Raw genomic sequence first — 10,890 nt, 5'->3', positions numbered from 1 at the left:
ACCTATAAACTAGACCTTTACTACGCAATGTATATGTTAAAGAATAATATTTCTTCTTACAACTTACTTTTACTTGCACTTACCCACATTAGTAACAACTTACTCAGCAATTTCATGAGAAAAAGAACTATCAAAATTTGTAAGTGCTACTATTTTGTTCAAATTTTGTAAGCTTATTCAATTTCCAAAATTTTTATGTAAACCAACGCACAATGCAACGTTAACTAATAGATGATTTATGTTCCGAAGACGTGTCGATTTCTATCTCAAATAGCAAGTAAGACCGTATAACAAAGGTTCCTTTCACCAATAGGTGGATTAAATCAGGTTTTTTCTACCGCAGTCACACCAACGCGCATTCAAGTTCACACCGTCCGTTTAGAGGTGGAATACGAACGCTATGCATAACACAACTGGCAGTTTGCTCAGCCAAACGCCGATTGCGCGCAGCAGAACGAACGCGTTCTAAAACTTTTTGACATTTTCGTTTCGATCAAGTTGCCTTTACCGTTTGGAGCAGCGAATGACTGCAAAACAGTCAAATGACTGACAATCATCACGCTAACGAAAAGCAACCGCACAATCGTATGATTCAATACTACAAAAAAACAACCACTACATGTGCATGGAAGAAGTCGGTCGGACTCCGTCCAATACAAACGAATATTTTGCTTGCGTCGGACCGACGTCCGGGTGACAAACTATTACTGTGAGCAGCCGATTTGGAAACAAAAAGAGAAACGAAAAAATACGTCACCGTATGCTTCCAGTCAGTTTGCAGTTTATATTCTCAAAGCGCAAAGCAAAACGGGAGATCGACTGTTTGCTTTTGCTGAGATGCCGCATGAATTGTAAGACGGCAGCAGCGCAAGCGGCAGATTGACTGGATTCAAAAAACAGTCAAATGATCGTTCAAAAAGCGGAGTTTGAATGCGGAAAGTTCGCATTCACGGCAGTCACATTCAACTTGCGATCCCTTTTCAAGCCCTGGTTCTAATGAACACACCAGCATAAGCATTCCTTTCGGACTCCCGCTCTTGTTTATTCATGCACTGCAACGACTTTTGCGAGTGTGTATTTAGCTAACAGCTGTCGCTCTCGCACATCATTGCAGCCTGAGTAACCTCACAGCTGGCTGCTCATGTATTATTTGCCTCGTAAGTGGTTATGCAGAAAGACGCTAGGAGACTGTGCGTTTTCGATTGTGTAGGTAGTAAAATGTCTGCACACAGCAGCGCCGGTAGTTTTTTCGTTTATTTTGGGGGCACCATTTTAAGAATCTGCGTGGAGCGCCAAATTGGCTAGCGCCGGCCCTGTCAATCTCAACAAGTCACAAGTTTTCATGAAAAACTGCATAGAATTTTTTGATTAATAAGTGGATTTTTGTCCACTAAATTCAGGAAAAATAATAGAAAAAGTCAATTACGTCATGTTTTTTTTTTAAATCATTTCTCTGGTTTGAATATTTTTGTTATAAGAGACGTCATCTGACTTAATAGTAGTCTTAATGATAAATAGAACGAGCACTGTACAATACAACTAACAGTACAAGCAATATGAAAACATACAAAGAACATAGTTACCTACGAAACCGTTGTTTGAACGTTATTACGGTTAAGGGTTAAGTTAAAATCAAATGTATCGACTACGGCATTAAAGCTTGCCGACATGATGCGGATGGGGTCATGTTGTCCGTACGTTACATTTTGCTGAGGTAATAACAACAGATTTCTGGGCCTCAGGGTTCTTTCCGGTGCATACATATTAATTTACTGTAAGATATTCGGAGCATCGACCTCGCCAAACAGAATTTTTCCCACAAAACCAGCTTGAGCTTCGAACCGCCTTCGCTCCAAAGTCTGCACTTCAAGAAGCTGGCAGCGCTCTACATACGGTGGTAGCTGGTGATGATTCCGCCATGGGAGGAATCGTAGAGCATAACGCACGAATTTTCGCTGAACGGCTTCAATTCGTGCTATCCAGTTAGCATTCAATGGCCACCAAACAACCGAGTTGGTCTCGAGGAAGGAACGCACCAGGGAATAGTAAAGTGATCGAAGGCGATTGGCCTTGGCAATTATTTCGTTGTAGTGTGGCTTGAACGTTAGCGACGTATATCCAAAGTAACACCCAAATCACGAGCCTGGCTTACTTTGGTTACCGTCTGACCAAACATTGTATAATTGAAGGTAATCGGGTGAGATTTTCTATGAAACGAGATTGCACAGCATTTCTCGATGCTAACCGTTAGTAGGTTACTGGAACACCACTGGAGAAAAATCTCAACAATGCACCTGAGCTCCAAACAGTCTACAGTATCGTTGACGATCTTAAATAGTTTCACGTCATCTGCAAACATCAGTCGGCAATCATCCGGGAGTAAAAATGAGACGTCGTTTATAAACAGTGTGAAGAGCAGTGGTCCGAGGTTGCTGCCCTGTGAAATGCCTGTGATTCGGGAAATGTGCAGACTGCTGATTTCCTATTCTCACAAATTGCATTCGATTTAAAAGATAGGATCGAAACCATCGTATTGGCGCAGAACAAACCCCAAGCTTTTCCAGTTTAGCTAGTAGTATGTTGTGATCGACTCGGTCAAATGCAGCTTTTTAATCGGTATAAACCGCATCAATTTGGGCACCTACACTCATGTTTTGCAAGCATGGTGCGGTGAACTGCACAAGGTTCATAGCAGTTGAGCGTTTTGCATAAAAAAACATGTTGGTCTGAAGAGATGTAGTGTTTGCAGCTTGCGAAGAGAGAGTCGTGTATAATAATTACAAACACTTTTGAACATGCGCATAGTGATGCAATACCTCTATAATTTTTTACATCACGTTTGTCTCCCTTTTTGTGCACAGGAAACATAACGGAGAGCTTCCAAATTGTAGGGAATACACCCTGTCGAAGCAACAAATTGTACAGCAAAATATCTACTTTGCAAAATATCTGTACGCGATTGAAAGAATTAGACATCAGTCCTGGATGCCTTTTCTATGATTTTTTTTTTGCAGACCAGTGTTAATAATCAGTGGGTTTTAAGGTACAATAATACTAAATTTATCAATCTCAGCTTTATTTTTATTTTTGTGTCTTTTTCTAATTGTCGAAATGAACTGAACAATGTTACTTACTTTCAAAATATTCCGAGAGAATGAATACAACTTAGCTTTCTCACAGAAAACATTCATAGAAGGTGGTGACGTTTGCTTTGAAAATTTGAAATCCCCATCTATTGTTTTCTTACTTAGACAGCAAATACCCAACAATTTCAAACACTATTTGAAGATCGAACGTTTAGATTTAGTCCAACCTGAAATTCAACTGCATTACCAAGTTGACCAAATAATATGCCTTCTTTAAAGTTGTTTCTTCATCGCTGGACCTAATGCGTCATCAAATTGAATCAATATTACCAGATACGAGGTGACTGTTCCGATGATCTGAATTATCAATGGAAATCAAATCAACAACGATCATTCGTATAGCAGGCAACTTCAGCTTACCATCATTCCCATAGTCCAATCACACACGAAATATCTACAGCTTATCACGATCGGTTTGTAGTTCAGTTGTTGCGAAAAATACACCAACGCATCCTGGACGTGATTGTTCTCCACCTCTCGATACGCTTTGTGCACGAAAACTGCAGTCTTTTCAGCCTGAAACATCAACCAGATTTACTGGAATATTCCGAATTCACTCATTGGACCTACTTGTCGCTTAATGGCATCGAATGTCCCAATAACAGCACTTAACATCACCACATAATATAAACTATTTTGTACGTAGATGATGGCCATCATGCGCTGGCGTTCATCCTGAGTGATTGCCGTACGATAGAAGGTAAACAGACTGAACGTCAACACCATCATATTGGTGGTGGTAATGTAAATAATTTGACCCCAAAAAACAGTGTTGATCATTTGTACTACTTGACCCATTTCGTCCCATTGTGTAGCGAGCCGATTGAGAAGGGCTGCTTTGTCCCAGCGATTGGACTTTGTTGCCGGCAGTTCGTTCAGGATCATCATGCCAGCTTTCTTCGGTGGTACAAAGTGTACTGCCAGTATTTCGTTGATGTGTTTTAGTCGGCGGTATACCAGTTGACACGTGAAGAAAACATTGTGGTTGATCAAGCTAAATGGGACATTGAAGAAAAGAAAGGAGAATACAATTGCCATTCGAACTGTCAACGATCCATAATCAGCGGAGAGTGCCGCATTGTTCAGTATCGATAGCAGGATGCAGCTTATTACGATGAATGACATAGACTGCATGAATTGTCGCTTTTGACTTCCGTGGTCCACTGGTGCGTTGATTTCATTAACCTGAAATTTTTTTTCACTCAACAATATGTCAGTTAAAAAAATAACTTTACTCACCTGTTGGTCGAATCGATCGAGTTTTCCCAAAATTTTCCACATTTGTCCATAACGTACATAGTTTCCGAGGGATAGCACGCTGATTACAACAGAACTCAGCACAAAGCTAAACCGAATTCCGTTGTCCATGAGGTTTGATCCGGTTGACTGGAGCCGTCCCATGGTAATCAAGCTTACGTAAAATACGAATCCTTCCATAACCAGTAATCGCAAAAGAACCAGCAAATCTTTTGGCGTGATAGAGGCTTTGTAACCATCGGATTGCTTCCTAACACTACAAATAGTCAACCCATTCAGCTTCAGTAAAGCGTGGTTTATCAAGGCGACATCGTAAATTGATTCGCTGCGAGTTAACGAGCGAATACTGCTTCGCACCCTGGAAACGAACGCCATTGCTGCTGCAGGTCAGGCCGAGTGGTCGATTATAATTAACGCCTTTGGCGGACCGACCTGGGCGGACTAGCGAGTTAACTTTTCCGTTTTCCCGGCGGCGGCGGCAGCGGCGGCTAATCCATAATTCATCCGCATCATATCGATGGTGCGTAAAATTTATTGTATTAATTAATATGTATCATAGCATCGGTGCTTTGTATTAAAGGGGACGCGGGTAATCAGTCGGAAGAACATTAGCTGGAAGTGGAAATGAGGCTTGGGGGCTTCATAATTTGATGATCAAATTGTTTGATATGTTAAAGCTTGAATGTTGATGATTATTGCTTGGACCACTTTTCAACTGCTGGGATTTGGATTGTTTTTAGTGCATTTACTGCATTTGGTTGACAACATCAAAGCCTAAGTATTGTCTTTCCATTATAATCGCGATAATTAAGCATTCAAGTTTAATTGGTAACAGCATAAACACAATTACGATAATTCCTAGTAAATAGCATTCGAAATGAGGTGATTTAGTTAGCACCAAACAGAATCCATAATCTTCTCCTTACAATTGTCCATCAGCAGCTAATCCTTATCAACGTTGATTGGTTTTAACACCGTCTATGGTCTGCATTTACAGGGTACATAATGCAGTTACCTTTTAATTAATAAATGCTTTCCTTGTTGAGCCCTAACCTATCGATTACTTATCGATCGTGTCGAAGGTGTGAATTTTGTCTATTACTAGTGATGCAATCTGCTCAATGCCAATTTACAATTGTACAAATGAATGTACTCTATCCGGTCGCACTCCCATCGAATTCCCATTCACATGGACGACAAGTTTATGCAAATCCGATAGTTGCAATCGTTGCCGAGGCTGGCGGCTATGGATGCAAGCTTCCAAACGAGCTCTGGACGAGGTCGACTAGTAGTATTAAAATTTTAATTAACTTGTGAATTTCCAATCTTTATTTGATCACGTTCGAAACGTTCGAACTCGTTTCCGTTTCTTTCCGGGTTACGACAGCCGGATGTCATTCTGTTTTCATTATTGCCATAAAATGAAGAAAACCTTTTGGCCACAAATTCTCACCGGATAGTTGGCTGACAATTTCCCCAACGGAACGGACAGAAGAAGTAGAAAGATGTTCAGCAAAGATTTTCGCAATAGCCAGTATCGTTCAGTCTATTCACCAATTGAAATGTTTTAAACATTTTTATAGCGTTTATAGCGCATAAAATATAAAATAACCATTCGCAGGATGCGTCTTTCCTTCGATTTTTGTTCTTTCCTAACGGAATCCGTTTTATTTGCTCCACAAATGGCTTCCTAGAACAATGATATATGAACACCAATCAATTATATTTATTTTAAAACCCCGATTTAATCCACCTGGTGGTGAAAGGAACCTTTGTTATACCATTTTATTTCTTACTAGCTGATTACCCGATCTAACTCGGCGCCCCTTTGTCTCTCATTCACTTTGACATCTGTTATTGAGTGGACAATTTACAATTCACATGGTCTGGTATAGCAAGTCAGTGGAATCATATAAGCACCCCATCGAAACCATGGCTTGGGATGATTGTGAGTGAGCGCAACAGTCGCCTATATTGACTTCTGATTACAATGTACCGTGTTGTTGTGTCATGGTCAACTAACTTGCTAATTTACGATGCTGTCATATGTTGACTTTTGGTGATGGTGCACTTCTCTCGATGCTTTTATATTGGCTCTGTGGTTTCGTCTTTTGGATAAGTATGTCTCTCGTTGATAAATACCTAAATATTGTTATCGCTCTTGGTATCTTTCGTTGTGATAAACAAAAAGTAGGGCATCCAATCATTTATGGATCAAAAGGTCTGTGCCAAAAAAGAGAAAGAAAGGACACCCAACCATTCAGAAGAATGTTTTGGCTTGCAAACCCGAGTAATCGTAAGCTGGAGAATACATTACTACTTATGACAAACCTGTCGGTCAATTCGATTTAAAACTCTGAACTTTCTGGTGCAATTGGCTTTAAAATTAAAGTTAATGTTGGACTACAAATTAGAATTGAAATGGGACTTGAAATCGGACTTGACATCGGACATTATATCAGACTTGAATTTGGACTAATTTGGGCTTGAAGCTTTATTTCGAAATGAACTAGAAATTAGACTTAAATCTCTAAATTGAATTTACTTAGTATTAGACGCGAAATCGGATTTAAAAGGGATCGGTATTTTTACTTAACTTGTGCTCTAAATTGAATTAGGCTTGAGCTTGGACTAGGAAAGTTGAAATAGGACATGAAATTGGATTGAAACTATGCACGAATCTGAGCTGAAATTAAACGTAAATTGGGCCTAAATTTAGACTTGACATCAGACTTAAGTTTGACTTAAAATTGGAATTAAATCAGACTTGAAATTAAGTGTCAAATTGGACATGCAATTGTACACGAAATTGAATTTAACATTGGACGATACATTAGACTTGAGTTTCGTCTATCACACGAAGTTGGATACAAAATTAGGACTGACATATTTCGTCTTATTTTATCACACGTTGTACCTCTTTTGTGTTCCTGGTCCTTCCATTCTCATTTTCTCACTGTTTGTTTTCCCTTCTCTTTTCTCACTTTCCTTCCTTTACTTTCTATTTTCTTCCTCTTTTTCTCTCGTTTTTCCTTTTTTCTGTCTCATGTTTTTTGTTTCATTGTTCCGTTTTCCTTCGTTTGCTGTACCATTTTTTCTCTTTTTTTTCAATCCTTTTTTCAATCTTTTTTCCTGTAGTTTTTCAATCATTTTTTTATAATTTTCTTTCCCGTTTTTCTCTTTCCTTTTTTCGTTTCGAAAAGAAACAAAGCCATGGGTTTGAGCGTCTTTCTAAAACTTGACCCTTCTTTATCGACAGATTTCGCAACTGGCCATTAGAGTACAGGACAATTACGTTTCCAGTTTTCGTCTTTTCTAACTCTATTCATCTCCTTTTTTGTCATCTTTCGTCTTTGTCTCCCAAGTAGCACGTCTCTACCGCATTTAGTTGAAATAACTTATTTATGAGTTGTATGAGTAGCTCGCCAAGTTAGCTCCGGGGTACGACGCTGCACAGGTGGACCATTCTGGAAAAAGACGGTCAAAAGTCTTTTCTCACTTTTCCTGGCGTTTTTGAGCTTAGGTGTTTTCGGAAAAGTTTCTTAAAAAAGTATTCTGCATCTGTTGACATTTTCATACAATTAGATATTAAGGGGATAACATATTTGAAAAAAATTAACTTTTTATTGGGGGGATAGCATGTTCATGTGTTCGCCAAAGTTGAAAAAGCTTGAATGTCATTAAAATTTGCCGATGATACTAAGTATCTGCATCAATTGTTTTGTGAGATATAATTGACTTTCTGTCGTAACTCCCTTAAAATTAGTTTATTAAACTTTTTGTACACAAAACCTCACCTAACAGGTTTTACAAGTTCTACAAACTTTATAATATAAATATCGTATGTTGCTTTATTTGCTGCAAAAATTGAATTGAAGCATAAATTTTACCGTTTGTACAAGTATTTCTGTAAATAGGCACGTAAGTAGCAGATGACCGGCTAGACTGCTGTAACTACCGCGGCATTACGCTGGTCAACGCCGCCTACAAGGTGCTCTTCCAGATTTTGATGCGTCGTCTCTCCCCAATAGCGAGAGAATTCGTAGGGCAGTATCAGGCGGGCTTTAGAAATGTCGAGAGTACAACGTGCCCACGCATCATATTTTTGTGGATTTCAGAGCTGCATACGATACAGTTGAACGCGAACAGCTATGGCAGATAATGCACAAGTACGGTTTTCCGGACAAACTGACGTGGCTGATCAAAGCTACTCTGGAACGAGTGATGTGTTACGTGCGCATTTCGGGGACACTCTCAAGTTCCTTTCGAATCGCGCAGTGGGTTACGGCAAGGGGACGGACTGCCCTGTATGTTATTCAATATCGCTATTAAAGGTGTGATCCGGCGAGCGGGCATCAAAACGAGAGGAACGATCTTCAGCAAGAGTAGCCAACTGCTAACCTTTGCAGACGACTTCGACATCATTACTAGAAACCGTGGGACGGCGGAGGCAATCTATGCCAGACTAAAAACGGAGGCTAGGAGGATAAGGTTACAAATTAATGCGTCGAAAACCAAATATATGGTAGGAAGAGGCTCCCGAAAAAGTAACGTTTGTCTCCCACGGACAATGACTATTGACGGCGATGAACTGGAAGTGGTTGATGAGTTCGTATATTTGGGATCTCTGGTCACCGCTGACAATAATACGAGTAAGGAGATCCAACGACGTATTCAAGCTAGAAATTGAGCCTACTTATCCCTCCGCAAGACGTTTCGATCTGGGAGCATACGCCGCTGCACAAAGCTGACGATCTACCAGTAGTCCTCTACGGACTTGAAACAGTAATTTTGCTTACGGTAGACATACGTGCACTTGCCGTTTTTGAACGAAAGCTGTTGCGGACTATTTTTGAGGGAGTGCAAACGGAAAGCGGAGACGTATGAATCACGAGCTACAGGCACTGCTTGGAGAGATTCCCATCGTACACCTGGCGAAAGTTGGGAGACTACAGTGGGCCGGCCACGTCGCAAGGATGCCGGACAACTGTGTAGTGAAATCCGTTCTCTTCAAGTACCCCACCGACACCAGGAACAGAGCGGCCCAACGTGCACGATGGCTCGACCAGGTTGAAGCCGACTTGCGTGTGTCGAGACGCGCAACGAATTGGCGACGAGTAGCCCAGGACCGAGTACAATGGAGAGGAATTCTTGATACGGCAAGAGCCACCCCGGCTCTCGGTTGAATAAGTGAGTAAAGTAAGTAAGTAAGTAAGTAAGTAAGTAAGTAAGTAAGTAGCAGATGAAATAAAATTAGGAATCTGCTTAATTGACTGCTCAAAAGTTATCCATTTTATTTGTAGTCATATGTAATGATTTTTACACGATCCTGTAGAGCGCTTTTTTCCTCTTTCTCCTTTCAGTCTCACCTTTTTCTTTGGTCTGTTTTCCCATTTTATCGTATCTTTCTCCTTTTATAGCTCGTTGTCATCGTTTCTCTATTGGTTTTCTTGTTCCTCTGTCGCTATTCTTCTTTCTAATAATTCTGGTTTCTCTTGTTTTCTGCCGTTTTCTCTTTCTTGTCTCATTTTCCTTCTTTCTCTTTTCAGTTTTCCAACTCCTGCTACTTTTTTTTCTTTTTCAATCACGTCTCTCCTCTAGTTGTCTCGGTTTTTCTTCCTTTTCTGTTTGTTTTTTTGCTCGCCGTTTCCACTTTCTCTTCGATTCCAGTTCTGTTTTTCGCCCTTTTCAGTTTTGATATTCTTCGTGTTCTTCTATTGTTCTGTTTTTTCCTCATTTTTAAGCCGTTTTTCCTAGGTACTGGTCCCGTGTTTTTGTTTTCTGTCCCGTTCACTTATTTTCAATTTTTTGTTTTGTATTTTTTGTCTTATTATGTCCGGTATTTTCTCCTTTACTGTCACGTTATATTTTCCGTTTTATTCCGTTTGCAATCCGTTTTCATTTTTTTCACTCCGTTCCCCTATTTTGCAATTGAGTAATCCTTATTGCTTTTATTCGTCCGAAGCTGATTAACATTACTATTCTAGGATTTAAGCTATCTACTGATGATAGAACTTACCGTTTAACCTTTTGACGTAGGACTTCACCTTACGGCCAGGAATGGCACGATCATTTTGTCTCAATTCACATTCATTTGACAGTACCGTCTCAACCAAGCAAAATTTGACAAAGTTTTATATGGGACATTTGTAGATTAGCTATTATTTACAATTTTGCTGAATAAAATTATGCTGTATCTTTTGTAGTTACAGTGCTATAGTGCTAGTACCTCATTAGTAACTAAATGAACGTTCATTTAGTTACTAATGAGGTACCAAAATTGTAGCTCCGTAACTACAAAAAATAGAGCAAAACTTTATACAGCAAAATAGTAGATAATAACACGTTCTTCAATCGTCTCATACATAACTTTTCCAATTTCTTCTTGACTGAGACGGTACTCTCAAATGAATGTGAATTGAGTCAAAGTGATTGTGCCATCCCAGCTTACGGCTAGGTTTGGGACAGGGTGTCATTCCAAAAAATC

At 39.8% G+C, this 10,890-nt stretch overlaps 1 protein-coding gene across 1 annotated transcript; it reads right to left on the bottom strand.

The window, feature by feature from the left end:
• Window positions 1–3,351: 3,351 nt before the first annotated feature.
• Window positions 3,352–4,547, bottom strand: LOC128739392 (uncharacterized). Its single transcript, XM_053834875.1, has 4 exons — window positions 4,386–4,547; window positions 3,717–4,331; window positions 3,507–3,662; window positions 3,352–3,443 (listed from the first exon to the last, which is right to left on the bottom strand). Exons 1-4 carry the CDS (start codon window positions 4,545–4,547, stop codon window positions 3,360–3,362), a joined length of 1,017 nt encoding a protein of 338 aa, XP_053690850.1. The 3' UTR covers window positions 3,352–3,359.
• Between the last annotated feature and the right edge of the window lie 6,343 nt (window positions 4,548–10,890).

The sequence above is a fragment of the Sabethes cyaneus genome, chromosome 3 (assembly GCF_943734655.1).
Source record: "Sabethes cyaneus chromosome 3, idSabCyanKW18_F2, whole genome shotgun sequence".
NCBI classification, from domain to species: domain Eukaryota; kingdom Metazoa; phylum Arthropoda; class Insecta; order Diptera; family Culicidae; genus Sabethes; species Sabethes cyaneus.
The sequence above is the reverse complement of the archived record's forward strand: the minus strand, read 5'-3'. Positions and strand labels throughout refer to the sequence as shown.

Bases quoted from the DNA above. Each gene is read 5' to 3' on its own strand.
- LOC128739392 (XM_053834875.1), bottom strand. From the start codon at position 4,547: ATGGGACGGCTCCAGTCAACCGGATCAAACCTCATGGACAACGGAATT. The intron at 4,332-4,385 runs GTGAGTAAAGTT...AAAAAATTTCAG, and splicing joins TCGATCGATTCGACCAACAG to GTTAATGAAATCAACGCACC. The intron at 3,444-3,506 runs GTAAGCTGAAGT...TTGATAATTCAG, and splicing joins ATTGGACTATGGGAATGATG to ATCATCGGAACAGTCACCTC.